Source organism: Asterias rubens, chromosome 12 (genome assembly GCF_902459465.1).
Source record: "Asterias rubens chromosome 12, eAstRub1.3, whole genome shotgun sequence".
Lineage (NCBI taxonomy): Eukaryota > Metazoa > Echinodermata > Asteroidea > Forcipulatida > Asteriidae > Asterias > Asterias rubens.
Window position 1 is genome coordinate 4,577,322 of NC_047073.1, and position 18,642 is coordinate 4,595,963.

General features: G+C 34.0%; 1 protein-coding gene across 1 annotated transcript in view; it reads left to right on the forward strand.

Annotated features, from left to right (window-relative positions):
* The window catches only part of LOC117297699, a 40,866-nt gene that overhangs the window by 6,354 nt on the left and 15,870 nt on the right, over positions 1-18,642 (forward strand). Inside the window, exons 6-13 of the mRNA XM_033780845.1 lie at positions 136-267; positions 1,240-1,497; positions 5,166-5,288; positions 6,547-6,681; positions 7,571-7,885; positions 8,068-8,202; positions 15,547-15,678; positions 17,770-17,916. Coding sequence (XP_033636736.1) covers positions 136-267; positions 1,240-1,497; positions 5,166-5,288; positions 6,547-6,681; positions 7,571-7,885; positions 8,068-8,202; positions 15,547-15,678; positions 17,770-17,916 — 1,377 coding nt within the window. The remainder of the gene's footprint in view (positions 1-135; positions 268-1,239; positions 1,498-5,165; positions 5,289-6,546; positions 6,682-7,570; positions 7,886-8,067; positions 8,203-15,546; positions 15,679-17,769; positions 17,917-18,642) is intronic.

Consider the following 18,642-nt stretch of genomic DNA (forward strand, 5'->3'; position numbering starts at 1 on the left):
TCATTATGTTACTAATCAGACTTATCATAAAATAAGAGTTGAATTTGATTCAAGCAAATCTGTCTGATACATATCATGACTGATTAACTATTGTCTATAGTCTGTTAATTTAAAGTGTATGATTATCATTGACAGATATTGATGAATGTACGGATGCTACAGTGATGCACAACTGTGTCATGAATGCTGACTGTACCAATACAGCTGGCAGGTTTTACTGTACATGTAAACCTGGCTACTCTGGAACTGGAAATGTTGCATGTCAAGGTATTCAGTATTCTAATCTTTATTGATAATAACCCTCGCATGTAGGCATTATCATTCGCAGCTCTGGCCTCATGTTTATGTTCAGTTTAATATAAGGTAATAATAATCAAAGGGTATCTCCTTATGCAAGGCCTCAAGGCCCTTGACATGATATAAAAATGCATACTTGTAAAAAGCAACACTAACTATAGAAACTACACGTACAGTTAAAAACTATAACAAAACACAAAGGAGCAAAACTTTTTAAAAGGGTAGATACTCAAACGAAAAACTGGCTGTTTTAAAGTAATAAGGAGTACAATGTTTGTAGGATGACTGTCTAAGATTTTACTCTGTACACAAGAAATAAATGCAATTCATTCAGAAACCATGGTGTTCGTGGAGTTTAAAACTCTCTCTGTGCAACCAGAACACGCTATTTGAACTGTGGGCTTTGCATTATTGCGATTGATATTGAGCTCAGGCCTGATACTTCATGGAGGCAATGAAGGCGATTGCTTCCATGCCCCCTGGTCATTGCCTTGGTGCACTTGAGATGCTACAGTAGAAATTCACAGTTAGGGTGCCCCTTTTTACCGTGGAGAAAATGCCTTGGTGCCCTTGCCCTTTCAAAAACGAAGCATGCAGGCCTGTGAGCTACACTGAATATTTACTAATGAGGAGGGCAGAGATTGTTCTTGTGATTGATTTTAGTTTGGTGCGCTTCATATTAGCAGCACAGTCACTTGAGGTTGTGTGCTTTCAGATAAAAATTTACTTCGCGACCTCGCCTAATTCCGGGGTCTCGAAATCAAAATACCTGAAAAAGTACTTCTTTCTCTCAAACTACGTCACTTCAGAGGGAGCTGTTTCCCACAATGTTGTATTGTCACCTCTCACCTCTCCCCAAGAAAGGTTTTATGCTAGTAATTATTTTGAGTAATTACCAATAGTGTCCACTGCCTTTAAATCTAATTTAATCTATCTCTTTAGATAATGAGCCTCCACAATTTCAAGATGGAACTTGTCCGTCTGATATTGATGAAGTTGCAGGAGCCGGGATGTCAGACAAAATGGTGTCTTGGATTAATCCATCAGCTACTGATACTACTGGTGATGCTCCAACTATTGTATGTACACCACAGTCTGGCAGTGACTTTATGATTGGTACTCAAGAAGTCATATGTACAGCTACTGATGCAGCTGGGAATCAGGCTACACCAGACTGCATTTTTGAAGTCGCAGTAACAGGTTACTTATATTTTGATTGACTTCATCTACTTTAAAAGTTAATAAACGTCAATACCTTCATCATAATCTTCATAATGTTTCTATAATCAATAATAACCATCCCGTCTTCGAAACCGTCTCCGTCATCAACTTCTAAATCATTATCTATTATCATCTACTTAATACTCTCTGTTATAATCTTCATAATCATCTCTATCGTCATCTTCAAAACCGTCTCCATCATCATCTTCTTAATCAATCTCTATTATCATCCACTTGATAATCTCTGTTATAATCTTAAGAATCATCTTCATAATCATCTTTATCATAAGCTTCATTATCATTATCATTATTATCATTTTTATAATCATCTCCATCATCTTTATAATCATCACTGTCATCATCTTCAATTTTCACTGAATCTATTGTTTTATCCCACCTTCATCAGCACCTTTTGAAGGGTTATTTCCAAAAGGATCGTTAAAGTCATTGGTATACATGTACCTGACCCCCTGACCTGACCCCCCCCCCCCTGATTTCTTCTTCAATATCTCCCAAGAAATTAATCCAGTTCTTAAAAGTTAAATCCTGTACCTCTGTGTAACGGACAGTTCTTCATTTCTTGTTTAGTATCATTCCTTTCTCATCTGATTATTCAAACTTCTTCTTCCGTTACTTGTTCTCCAACTTTAGCAAATTCTTCAAACCAAAAACCTGTATCTCTTCTCTCTGAATGGCGGTCTTTGTTGGTATAGATTTCTCTTTACATCATCAAGAACAAACCAGGTGGACCCTTAGTCACAATATCTTTCAAATCATTAGATTATATTTAATTGTTGGATTAGACCAGAAAAGGAAGACCCGCAATTAGTTCATTGATGTCATCGTGCTGCAAACTTATTGTTCACTGTTATTACTTTGTTTGTACTTCTTATTTTGTTGCATCTCATTATAATAATCGCCTTTTACATCTGTCTATTAGAACTCCGCCTTCCATTACTTGTTCTCCGACTTAAACACATTCTTCAAACAAACCCAAAACCCTTATCTTTTCTTACGGAATGGTTGTCGTTATTGGTTTGGATTTTTCCTTATATCATCAAGAACAACCCGTTGGAACCTTCTATTCACAATTTCTTTTGAATCATTAGATTAGACTTCGTTTTTTCGATTAGACGAGAAAGGTAGACCCGCAGTTAGTTCATTGTTGTCATCGTGTTGCCATCAGGGATTTCTGTGCTGGAAAGACAACTAAATGGTCTCATGCATCTGGTGTCATGGCAATATTGTTGTAAATTTCTCAATATTCATCATCAATGTTTGGTAGGGAACAACATCAATCTAATTCCTTATCCAGCAAAACTCTTTCAGTGTCCATAAATCTTGAGGTGGTGCCCTTAAATCTTAAGGTGATGCCAAGGGATGTGACAAAGACAGCAGTCATTACAAACTGTGAGAGCTCATTTTCAGCACAATGACATTATTAACAGGGCTTGCTAGCCAACTTATGGAGCTACAACTCATCTGAATTGGCAATAATGAATTCACTTTGAATCAATTCTGAGAAGTAATTTGTTTTGTCAAATTTAATTTAATATATCTCTTTAGATATTGAGCCTCCACAATTTCAAGCTGGAACTTGTCCGTCTGATATGGATGAAGTTGCAGGAGCTGGGAAATTCTAAACTTGAGGTCTCGAAATCACATTCGTGGAAAATTAAATCTTTCTCAAAAACTACGTCACTTCAGAGGGAGCTGTTTTTCACAATGTTTTATATTATCAACCTCTCCCCATTACTCGTAATCAAGAAAGGTTTTATGATAATAACTACTTTGAGTAATTACCAATAGTGTCCACTGCCTTAAACAGCTATAATCAGTAAGCTTGATGTTTTATGGCATACCATATACCTGACAAATATTCCAGAATTGTCGGCTACGGCTGTTTCCGACGTCATCATGCGTTGAAGATTGGAACGTTCTAGCAACACCCTAAGCAACAGTCGTTGTCATAGATGCAGTTCGGACACCGCTTACCTATTTTATTTGAGTGTAATCCTCCATTGCCGTTAATGTTGAACCTGTTTCGTTTTGGGAAGTTTGCGTTACTTTGTAAACCGACAACTCGAAGCAACGTCTAAACAAGGACTAACTTTGTCATCAGAGCGTAAACGATCTAATTTACATCTTTCAGTTGTAATAAGTATTAATTTTGTTTTTTGTTGATGACAGTGAGAAAGGACCAGCCTGATTTGGTCTTATTTTTCTAACTTGGCTCACTTTTGAATAATTTGTCTGTTTTTTGGGAAGATTAACAATTTTGTTTTAACAGGAATGTCTCCAGTTGACAAAAAGAGACTGTTTTATTGGACAATTTTATACAACTGTTACTCATGTTAGTAAAAGGAGAAAGTATTATTCAATGTTTGAAAGGATTCCATCAAACAGTCGACTTCAACAACAACATTTCCAAATGAAGCACTCCACTGTCTTTATATTCATTTTAAAACCATTATACACTATCGGTAAACAGTATTGTCCAAGTCCCACACTCCGTGTATCACAACTTATATATAAAATAACAAACTTGTGAAAACTTAGGCTCAATCGGTCATCGGATTCGGGAGAAAATAACAGGAAAACCCACTCGTGTTTCCGCACGTTTCACCGTGTCATGACATGTGTTTAAAATAAATCCATAATTCTCGCTATCAAGAATTTATATTGTTTTAACGTTTTCTCAAAAAGTAAAGCATTTCGTGGAATAATATTTCGAGAGAAGTCTTTCACCATTACCTTCTGTAAACCCTGTAAATTATTTGTAAATCTGTGAACTTTTTTTTTTTACCGAAAGTGTATAATGGCTTTAAAGGCAGTGGACACTATTGGTAATTATTCAAAATAATTATTGGCATAAAACCTTTCTTGATGACGAGTAATGGGGAGAGGTTGATGGTATAAAACGTTGTGAGAAACGGCTCCCTCTGAAGTGCCATAGTTTTCGAGAAAGAAGTAATTTTCCACTGATTTGATTTCAAGACTTCAGGTTTAGAACTCGAGGTCTCGAAATCAACCATCTAAACGCACACAACTTCGTGTGACAAGGTTTTTTTTTCTTTCATTATTATCTCTCAAGTTCGATGACCGATTGAGCTCAAATTTTCATAGGTTTGTTATTTTATGCATATTATGTTGAGATACACCAACTGTGAAGGCTAGTCTTGGACAATTACCAATAGTGTACACTGTCTTTAATGGAGTGTTGAATACCATGGTACTGATGGTTGACTAGACTTCCAAACGAGTCATTCGAGTACATGTACAGATATGTGCAGAACTGGGCATATGTGTGCTGGTCAATGGACAATCACGGGTCAACTAAATGTGCCAGTCGGACTTGCTCGAAGATGTCCCTTCAGAAAGAAAAACATAGCTAAATAACAACACTAAACCATGAAAAACATACATGTTTTCATGACCTGGAGGACTTTTTTACTACTTGTTTATTAATTCTAACAACTAAAAAACATTGAACTTGTTAACATTTCAAAATGTTTTTTAACACACCGATGAGTCTTTTGTAATCCAAACACTAATACTTCGATGGTGACATTTAGATAAAAAGCTGTCAAAGAGTATTAATTAGAGGTAGGCAGAGAGCAAATTATTATATTTTTAATTTTTAATAGATTATAACGAATGTGAAGATGATCCAAGTGTCTGTGACGTGAATGCTGTTTGCACCAACACACCAGGCAGACATACGTGCACATGTAAAGCTGGCTACACTGGAAATGGAGACACATGTACAGGTAGAGTCAACTCTCACCTCTTAGCTTAATTAACCTAGATGTACTTTGTAAATTAATAATTACAAGAGGATGTATAAAGATGTATAGAGTTTGAAAGGCTGTAAAAGAGATTAATGGTGGTGATGCTTCTTGTCACGCGACGCAGTGAGACTCAAACCCAAGACCAGCTTTCCTGTGTCATTTTCTCATCCTCACCACACACGCTACTCTGTGTTATTTTATGTGCATTACAGTGACCATCTCTCAGTGAGGAATGTAGCTTACTCCCATTGCACCTATTTGACTATTCGGCAATACATATTCATATTATTTTTGCCATGACATTCGTAGATGAGTCGACTTTCAATGAATACCACTTATGTTCAATATACGGTAAATATATTTATAGGTTTATTTCATAAAAACATTACAAAGGAATGAACAGTACGACAACCGATATGGTTGAATTGCACTAGAACATGTATAGTATAAAACGTTTCTTTAAAAAGAGCTAAAAGGTTAAACGGTTTAAACACACAATAGGTGATGAGCAAGTATTACAAACAATCAAAACAACAAACAATCAACCAGCACTTAACCAACAAGAATGAGACTTCGAAAAAATAGATGTAATCAAAGGGACACATTGTGGATAAAAAGCCAGCATTAAAATCCATACAGTTCAACTTAAAAGAAGAAGGAAAAAAACCCACATACATACACCAACAACTTTGAAAAGAACTAGGCATATGAAAAAGGGATACAAATAGCAAATGTTTGTATAATTGTATTCAGTCGTGATTGAATGCCTGTTTTAAACATTCTAATATTTCTTGCCTTCAGGCTTAACAACACAAAATGTGACCCACTCTGTGAAAATGAGTCGCATGTCGCCCAATGCACTATTAAGTTATGGACAGTTTAATGTGGAAAATGAATTTTAAAAAAATATAAAAAATGATCATACTTAGGTCTAATTTGTATCTTTTTGCACACAATGGTAGTTTAAAATATCATTTTACTCGTAATTCGTTAAAAAAAAAAAAAAATGGTGTAGTGGCTGGTTTCAAACGGGTGTAACTCAGCAACGCGATACGCCCCAAAGCTTAGTAACATTACCAAATTACTGCTGCTGATGTGTTCTTTCCAGCCATGCATACAACTCAATTCCTGAAATTGCCTACATCTGACTCATTTTCACAGAGCGGGTCTCAAATTACCTTTAATTTAGTATGACTTACAGATTTAAATTTTATTGAATTTTGTTGACTTCTTCTAGAATGTGATGACGGGAAATATGGACTGAATTGTGCCTCCGAATGTTCCTGTGTATCACGTGGTACATGTAACAAAGTGACTGGTCAATGTACATGTAATCCTATACCTGGTTTTGATGACGCTGTATGTGACAAAGGTAAATATCTAGGTTTGTTTGTAACACACTTAGACTCTGTGGGTCAAATTGAAGAATTTGGAGACTCCAGGGCCCAATTTCATAGAGCTGCTTAAGCACAAATTCTAGCTTAAGCAAAAAAATCCTTGCTTAGTAAAAATCAGATTACCGATTAAGACTGCACTCAATTGTTATGCTAAGTAAACAACAGCTAAACACCAGTCACAAGCAATGTATATGGCATGACATTTTTGCCAGTAACATGTGAGAAATAAGCGAGCTATTTTCTTTGCTTAAGCAGCTCTATGAAATAGGCCCCTGGATTGATTTGAAGTTAATTTTCTCCACTGATCCTTGTGTCCATCACTCTCCTCCTCAATAGCATTTTATCTGGACATGAATTCAACCAAGCTATCTTTGACAATGCAATTATGGTATTTGGAACTCGTTACACAAAATGATGTAAACTGCACAGAACACTTACGGATACAATAAACCAGTTTGGGTATGTTTTTCGGTGGGGAAGGGATATTTATAACGTGTTGCCTTGTAGTAAACAAGTGCAATTAAATAAAGAAATTACTAAACTATAATGTCAGTATAAAAATAATGATGGTGCGAATATTTTCATGAGTTGAACGATGGAATGTTCAAATCAACGAATGAAAAAATTCTCATTGTCACGAATGAAAACAATTCATTTTTTGTTTTATACAACATCCAGGTAGATCTTTGTCATTTTGATTGGAGGATGCAACTTTTAAAACTAATGACCAGGGCACTAATGCAAAGGACATTGATACGTTGATGTAAAATAAGAACTTGTTATTATTGTTATTGTTAGAATAAAATATTAAATGATAAATTCAATAATGGTACTTTAATGAAGTTTTACATGATTGCTTTCCAGTTGACTTTCAGATGTCATTGACACGAGCTGATGGTATGACTGGACCTGTTCTTGACACTCAAGCCAACGATGATGTGGAACTCATCTGCACTGTGAATGTATTACCAGCAGACCTGGTTGGCCCTGTATTAATAAGATACCCAGATAGGAATGAATTCCCAACCACACTTGATTCCAATCAACATGTCTATAGAAAGACAGTTATGGATGTACATCCAAGAGATAGCGGTGACTACACCTGTGTCACCAAAATCCAGCCTCGACCATCTGATTCCATTGAAGATAAAACAAGTGTTTACAGTCTCTCCGTTGTAGGTGAGTCAATAGGAATGAACACAGTGGAAGATTCAATGTAACTTGTTTCAACCTTGTATCACATTAACACATGACTTTATTTACATGTTCTACTCTTTTGTAGTATTGAGAATAAAAACTATGTATTATAAAATTACTCTTTCCATGTCTGTTCTCCTAATATAATACCACTACCATTGCAGATCTGAATGAGTGTGCAACAAACATGTTTCAATGTGATGTCAATGCCTACTGTGTTAATGAGGATATGGAGGGAGGATACAACTGTGTGTGTAACAATGGCTACAGATATACTGCTGATGGAAGCACTTGTGAAGGTTAGTCTAAGACAGACTCTGGTCTTACAGGCACAATGATTTCATTGGACACAACGATTTCATTGGATACAATGATTTCATTGGACACAATGATTTCATTGGATACAATGATTTCATTGGATACAATGATTTCATTCGATACAATGATTTCATTGGACACAATGATTTCATTGGATACAATGATTTCATTGGATACAATGATTTCATTGGACACAATGATTTCATTGGACACAATGATTTCATTGGACACAATGATTTCATTGGATATAATGATTTCATTGGATACAATGATTTCACAATGATTTTATTGGATACAATGATTTCACAATGATTTCATTGGATACAATGATTTCATTGGATACAATGATTTCATTGGATACAATGATTTCATTGGACACAATGTTTTCATTGGATACAATGATTTCATTGGACACAATGTTTTCATTGGACACAATGATTTCATTGGATACAATGATTTCATTGGATACAATGATTTCATTGGACACAATGATTTCATTGGGTATAATGATTTCATTGGATACAATGATTTCATTGGATATAATGATTTCATTTGATACAATGATTTCATTGGATACAATGATTTCATTGGATACAATGATTTCACAATGATTTCATTGGATACAATGATTTCATTGGACACAATGATTTCATTGGATACAATGATTTCATATGACACAATGATTTCATTGGATACAATGATTTCATCTGATACAATGATTTCATTGGATACAATGATTTCATTGGATACAATGATTTCATTGGATAAAATGATTTCATTGGACACAATGATTTCATTGGACACAATGATTTCATTGGATACAATGATTTCATTGGACACAATGATTTCATTAAACACAATGATTTCATTGGATTCAATGATTTCATTAGATATAATGATTTCATTGGATACAATGATTTCACAATGATTTTATTGGATACAATGATTTCACAATGATTTCATTGGATACAATGATTTCATTTGACACAATGATTTCATTGGATACAATGATTTCATTGGATACAATGATTTCATTGGATACAATGATTTCATTGGATACAATGATTTCATTGGATACAATGATTTCATTGGACACAATGATTTCATTGGACACAATGATTTCATTGGACACAATGATTTCACTGGATACAATGATTTCATTGGACACAATGATTTCAATAAACACAATGATTTCATTGGATACAATGATTTCATTGGATATAATGATTTCATTGGATACAATGATTTCACAATGATTTTATTGGATACAATGATTTCATTGGACACAATGATTTCATTAAACACAATGATTTCATTAAACACAATGATTTCATTGGATTCAATGATTTCATTAGATATAATGATTTCATTGGATACAATGATTTCACAATGATTTTATTGGATACAATGATTTCACAATGATTTAATTGGATACAATGATTTCATTTGACACAATGATTTCATTGGATACAATGATTTCATTGGATACAATGATTTCATTGGATACAATGATTTCATTGGATACAATGATTTCATTGGATACAATGATTTCATTGGACACAATGATTTCATTGGACACAATGATTTCATTGGACACAATGATTTCACTGGATACAATGATTTCATTGGACACAATGATTTCAATAAACACAATGATTTCATTGGATACAATGATTTCATTGGATATAATGATTTCATTGGATACAATGATTTCACAATGATTTTATTGGATACAATGATTTCATTGGATACAATGATTTCATTGGATACAATGATTCCATTGGATACAATTATTTCATTGGACACAATGTTTTCATTGGATACAATGATTTCATTGGACACAATGTTTTCGTTGGACACAATGATTTCATTGGATACAATGATTTCAATGGATACAATGATTTCATTGGACACAATGATTTCATTGGGTATAATGATTTCATTGGATACAATGATTTCATTGGATACAATGATTTCATTGGATACAATGATTTCATTGGATACAATGATTTCATTGGACACAATGATTTCACAATGATTTCATTGGATACAATGATTTCATTGGACACAATGATTTCATTGGACACAATGATTTCATTGGATACAATGATTTCATTGGACCCAATGATTTCATTGAATACAATGATTTCATTGGACACAATGATTTCATTGGACACAATGATTTCATTGGACACAATGATTTCATTGGACACAATGATTTCATTGGATACAATGATTTCATTGGACACAATGATTTCATTGGATACAATGATTTCATTGGATACAATGATTTCATTCGATACAATGATTTCATTGGACACAATGATTTCATTGGATACAATGATTTCATTGGATACAATGATTTCATTGGACACAATGATTTCATTGGACACAATGATTTCATTGGACACAATGATTTCATTGGATATAATGATTTCATTGGATACAATGATTTCACAATGATTTTATTGGATACAATGATTTCACAATGATTTCATTGGATACAATGATTTCATTGGATACAATGATTTCATTGGATACAATGATTTCATTGGACACAATGTTTTCATTCGATACAATGATTTCATTGGACACAATGTTTTCATTGGACACAATGATTTCATTGGATACAATGATTTCATTGGATACAATGATTTCATTGGACACAATGATTTCATTGGGTATAATGATTTCATTGGATACAATGATTTCATTGGATATAATGATTTCATTTGATACAATGATTTCATTGGATACAATGATTTCATTGGATACAATGATTTCACAATGATTTCATTGGATACAATGATTTCATTGGACACAATGATTTCATTGGATACAATGATTTCATATGACACAATGATTTCATTGGATACAATGATTTCACAATGATTTTATTGGATACAATGATTTCACAATGATTTCATTGGATACAATGATTTCATTTGACACAATGATTTCATTGGATACAATGATTTCATTGGATACAATGATTTCATTGGATACAATGATTTCATTGGATACAATGATTTCATTGGATACAATGATTTCATTGGACACAATGATTTCATTGGACACAATGATTTCATTGGACACAATGATTTCACTGGATACAATGATTTCATTGGACACAATGATTTCAATAAACACAATGATTTCATTGGATACAATGATTTCATTGGATATAATGATTTCATTGGATACAATGATTTCACAATGATTTTATTGGATACAATGATTTCATTGGATACAATGATTTCATTGGATACAATGATTCCATTGGATACAATTATTTCATTGGACACAATGTTTTCATTGGATACAATGATTTCATTGGACACAATGTTTTCGTTGGACACAATGATTTCATTGGATACAATGATTTCAATGGATACAATGATTTCATTGGACACAATGATTTCATTGGGTATAATGATTTCATTGGATACAATGATTTCATTGGATACAATGATTTCATTGGATACAATGATTTCATTGGATACAATGATTTCATTGGACACAATGATTTCACAATGATTTCATTGGATACAATGATTTCATTGGACACAATGATTTCATTGGACACAATGATTTCATTGGATACAATGATTTCATTGGACCCAATGATTTCATTGAATACAATGATTTCATTGGACACAATGATTTCATTGGACACAATGATTTCATTGGACACAATGATTTCATTGGACACAACGATTTCATTGGATACAATGATTTCATTGGACACAATGATTTCATTGGATACAATGATTTCATTGGATACAATGATTTCATTCGATACAATGATTTCATTGGACACAATGATTTCATTGGATACAATGATTTCATTGGATACAATGATTTCATTGGACACAATGATTTCATTGGACACAATGATTTCATTGGACACAATGATTTCATTGGATATAATGATTTCATTGGATACAATGATTTCACAATGATTTTATTGGATACAATGATTTCACAATGATTTCATTGGATACAATGATTTCATTGGATACAATGATTTCATTGGATACAATGATTTCATTGGACACAATGTTTTCATTGGATACAATGATTTCATTGGACACAATGTTTTCATTGGACACAATGATTTCATTGGATACAATGATTTCATTGGATACAATGATTTCATTGGACACAATGATTTCATTGGGTATAATGATTTCATTGGATACAATGATTTCATTGGATATAATGATTTCATTTGATACAATGATTTCATTGGATACAATGATTTCATTGGATACAATGATTTCACAATGATTTCATTGGATACAATGATTTCATTGGACACAATGATTTCATTGGATACAATGATTTCATATGACACAATGATTTCATTGGATACAATGATTTCATCTGATACAATGATTTCATTGGATACAATGATTTCATTGGATACAATGATTTCATTGGATACAATGATTTCATTGGACACAATGATTTCATTGGACACAATGATTTCATTGGATACAATGATTTCATTGGACACAATGATTTCATTAAACACAATGATTTCATTAAACACAATGATTTCATTGGATTCAATGATTTCATTAGATATAATGATTTCATTAGATATAATGATTTCATTGGATACAATGATTTCACAATGATTTTATTGGATACAATGATTTCACAATGATTTCATTGGATACAATGATTTCATTTGACACAATGATTTCATTGGATACAATGATTTCATTGGATACAATGATTTCATTGGATACAATGATTTCATTGGATACAATGATTTCATTGGACACAATGATTTCATTGGACACAATGATTTCATTGGACACAATGATTTCACTGGATACAATGATTTCATTGGACACAATGATTTCAATAAACACAATGATTTCATTGGATACAATGATTTCATTGGATATAATGATTTCATTGGATACAATGATTTCACAATGATTTTATTGGATACAATGATTTCATTGGATACAATGATTTCATTGGATACAATGATTCCATTGGATACAATTATTTCATTGGACACAATGTTTTCATTGGATACAATGATTTCATTGGACACAATGTTTTCGTTGGACACAATGATTTCATTGGATACAATGATTTCAATGGATACAATGATTTCATTGGACACAATGATTTCATTGGGTATAATGATTTCATTGGATACAATGATTTCATTGGATACAATGATTTCATTGGATACAATGATTTCATTGGATACAATGATTTCATTGGACACAATGATTTCACAATGATTTCATTGGATACAATGATTTCATTGGACACAATGATTTCATTGGACACAATGATTTCATTAGATACAATGATTTCATTGGACCCAATGATTTCATTGAATACAATGATTTCATTGGACACAATGATTTCATTGGACACAATGATTTCATTGGACACAATGATTTCATTGGACACAATGATTTCATTGGATACAATGATTTCATTGGATACAATGATTTCATTTGATACAATGATTTCATGGGATACAATGATTTCATTGGATACAATGATTTCATTGGATACAATGATTTCATTGGTAACAATGATTTCATTGGACACAATGGTTTCATTGAATACAATGATTTCATTGGATACAATGATTTCATTGGATACCATGATTTCGTTGGATACAATGACTTCATTGGATACAATGATTTCATTGGATACAATGATTTCATTGGATACAATGATTCCATTGGATACAATGATTTCATTGGACACAATGATTTCATTGGACACAATGATTTCATTGGACACAATGATTTCATTTGACACAATGATTTCAGTGGACACAATGATTTCATTGGATACAATGATTTCATTGGATACAATGATTTCATGGGATACAATGATTTCATTGGATACAATGATTTCATTGGATACAATGATTTCATTGGTTACAATGATTTCATTGGACACAATGATTTCATTGAATACAATGATTTCATTGGATACAATGATTTCATTGGATACAATGATTTCATTGGACACAATGATTTCATTGGATACAATGATTTCATTGGACACAATGATTTCATTTGATACAATGATTTCATTGGACACAATGATTTCATTGAATACAATGATTTCATTGGACACAATGATTTCATTGGATATAATGATTTCATTGGATACAATGATTTCACAATGATTTCATTGGATACAATGATTCCATTGGATACAATGATTTCATTGGACACAATGATTTCATTGGACACAATGATTTCATCGGATACAATGATTTCATTTGACACAATGATTTCATTGGACACAATGATTTCATTGGATACAACGATTTCATTGGATACAATGATTTTATTGGATACAATGATTTCATTGGATACAATGATTTCATTGGACACAATGATTACATTGGATACAATGATTTCATAGGATACAATGATTTCATTGGACACAATGATTTCATTGGACACAATGATTTCATTGGATACAATGATTTCATTGGATATAACGATTTCATTGGATACAATGATTTCACAATGATTTTATTGGATACAATGATTTCACAATGATTTCATTGGATACAATGATTTCATTGGATACAATGATTTCATTGGATATAATGATTTCATTGGATACAATGATTTCATTGGATACAATGATTTCATTGGATACAATGATTTCATTGGATACAATGATTTCATTGGATACAATGATTTCATTAGATACAATGATTTCATTGGATAAACATGCTGTGACGCAAGCTTTCCTTATCTGTGTTTTGATTGGTTCGAGATGATGAAGTGTCAGCTTGCACTTTTGACCCTCTGCATGCAGCAATAACCAAGCACAATGTGGGGTTCGACATATAGTGTTGATTTATTCACTATGTACTACATACATGAACTGACTGAATCTCTATGTGAAATTAATGCGCTATCGAGGTACATTTGTGAAGTTCCGAACGTCCGATCATGCAGGTATCTGGCGTTATTCTGGAGCCTTTTTGTGTGACGTCAGATGTTCAGGCAAAGTGACGTAAGATGTTCAGTCCAACTTAACAAAATGTGCCCTCTATGGTTACCATACTCACTAGTATTAATTTGAGTTTTCAATAAGAGTGTATTACCAGACTACATGACCCGCTTCAAACCACACTTTGTCCAGTTCTTGCCTCCATACTTACTGCTATTGTTCTTTCATTATGTTACTAATCAGACTTATCATAAAATAAGAGTTTAATTTGATTCAAGCGAATCTGTCTGATACATATCATGACTGATTAACTATTGTCTATAGTCTGTTAATTTAAAGTGTATGATTATCATTGACAGATATTGATGAATGTACGGATGCTACAGTGATGCACAACTGTGTCATGAATGCTGATTGTACCAATACAGCTGGCAGTTTTTACTGTACATGTAAACCTGGCTACTCTGGAACTGGAAATGTTGCATGTCAAGGTATTCAGTATTCTTATCTTTATTGATAATAACCCTCGCATGTAGGCATTATCATTCGCAGCTCTGGCCTCATGTTTATGTTCAGTTTAATATAAGGTAATAATAATCAAAGGGTATCTCCTTATGCAAGGCCTCAAGGCCCTTGACATGATATAAAAATGCATACTTGTAAAAAGCAACACTAACTATAGAAACTACACTTATAGTTAAAAACTATAGCAAAACACAAAGGAGCAAAACTTTTTAAAAGGGTAGATACTCAAACGAAAAACTGGCTGTTTTAAAGTAATAAGGAGTACAATGTTTGTAGGATGACTGTCTAAGATTTTACTCTGTACACAAGAAATAAGTGCACTTCATTCAGAAACCATGGTGTTCGTGGAGTTTAAAACACTCTCTGTGCAACCAGAATACGCTATTTGAACTGTGGGCTTTGCATTATTGCGATTGATATTGAGCTCAGGCCTGATACTTCATGGAGGCAATGAAGGCGATTGCCTCCATGCCCCCTGGTCATTGCCTTGGTGCACTTGAGATGCTACAGTAGAAATTCACAGTTAGGGTGCCCCTTTTTACCGTGGAGAAAATGCCTTGGTGCCCTTGCCCTTTCAAAAACGAAGCATGCAGGCATGTGAGCTACACTGAATGTTTACTAATGAGGAGGGCACAGAGATTGTTGTTGTGATTGATTTTAGTTTGGTGCGCTTCATATTAGCAGCACAGGCTGTTACTCCGAATGAAGCTAACATGGTTTAAAGCCATTATACACTTTCGGTAGAGAAACAAAAAAAAGTTCACAGATTTACAAATAATTTACAGGGTTTGCAGAAGGTAATGGTGAAAGACTTCTTTTGAAATATTGTTCCATGAAATGCTTTACTTTTTGAGAAAACATTCAAACAATATCAATTCTCGATAGCGAGAATTACGGTTTTATTAATAGCACATGTCATGACACGGCGAAACGCGCGAAAACAGGAGTGGGTTTTCCCATTATTTTCTCCCGACTCCGATGACCGATTGAGCCTAAATTTTCACAGGTTTGTTATTTTATATATCAGTTGTGATACACGAAGTGTGGGACTTGGACAATACTGTTTACCGAAAGTGTATAGTGGCTTTAAGGAATGAAATAATTGGCCCATTAGTGACCGGGGGTAATAATGTTGGAGCACCTTCCCCAGTGTGGTATAGAATCAACCTGACAAGGAATTCAGTTCTTTGTAATAAGGAAATGTGTGTATTTTAAATGCTAACCCAAAATGTGCGGGCATCAGTTTCAACCTGTGCACACAAATTGAAGCCTATTTTGTTTTCTGCATAAAAGTTCTCTGAAATGAGATCCTTCCTCAATCTTGCATAACGCCATGAACATCTGGGCCTGGACGACTTCAGACGGTAGCACGTCTGGAATCATGTCTTAGCTCCCTATAGTTACTACATAGCTTCTCAATCTTGCATAACACCATGAACATCTGAGCCTGGACGGCTTCAGACGGTAGCACGTCTGGAATCATGTCTTAGCTCCCTATAGTTACTATATAGCTTCTCAATCTTGCATAACACCATGAACATCTGAGCCTGGACGGCTTCAGACGGTAGCACGTCTGGAATCATGTCTTAGCTCCATATAGTTACTACATAGCTTCTCAATCTTGCATAACACCATGAACATCTGGGCCTAGACGGCTTAAGACGGTAGCACGTCTGGAATCATTACTTAGCCCCCTATAGTTACTACATAGCTTCTCAATCTTGCATAACACCATGAACATCTGGGCCTAGACGGCTTAAGACGGTAGCACGTCTGGAATCATGTCTTAGCTCCCTATAGTTACTACATAGCTTCTCAATCTTGCATAACACCATGAACATCTGGGCCTAGACGGCTTCAGACGGTAGCACGTCTGGAATCATGTCTGAGCTCCCTATAGTTACTACATAGCTTCTCAATCTTGCATAACACCATGAACATCTGGGCCTAGACGGCTTCAGACGGTAGCACGTCTGGAATCATGTCTTAGCTCCCTATAGTTACTACATAGCTCTGGTTTAAAAGATTAACTACTTATGTGTTTGTAACTTTCCCAGTCTGCAATCAGGGTTACTATGGATTAGGATGTACTCAGGTTTGTACGTGTGTAGCACCAGTACCTGCACTAAATGATGTCATGTGTAACAATGTTGACGGTACATGCAGCTGTGATCAAGAATTTCCAGGAAAAGCTTGTGATAAAAGTAAGTTACTCTTAATGTGTTCACAAACATTTGAAGCATACTTGGCTAATAATTTATTAGTTATATGTGGTTTCCAAAAGGTAATTATGTAGAGACGCGGTAAGGGAGAGCCGGTCCTGTAATTAATAAAGGACGAGCATTCGCCAAAATACAATCAACGATAATAAATGAACAAGCCAATGATGTCAATGCGATAATAAACTTCTCCTGTGTAGGTTTATTTCATTAAACCCATAGCACACAAACAAAAGTTACAACACTACAGTATGCATATACATTACAGTTACACAATGCACAATGAAAGTTCACAAAGAGGTCAAACATGTGGCTTCCATGCTACACACACACGGACGGACGCACTACACACGATCTATAAATAATCCGATCCAAACATTACCCTAAAAATCACACTAATTCAGGTATATGAGGGTTTAAGCATAAAACAATACTCACAGAAAGCTCTATGACCCTACCGCTCCCATAACAGGAGCATGGCCAGAGCCATGCTCCCTATAAAATTACAGAAAATTACCACTCAAATAAAATGTGCTCTTCAAACAACGAAGCTATTTAAAAAGAGAAAGATCGTCACATGACAATCGTAAAAGTATACTTCTTAGAAACAATGAGGGCGCACTTGGCGGATCCCTACAAATACATAAGTGAAAAATATATTTTTATTTATATGCATTTTTTTTTTTGAGAAATGCTGCCCTTTAGTGAAGT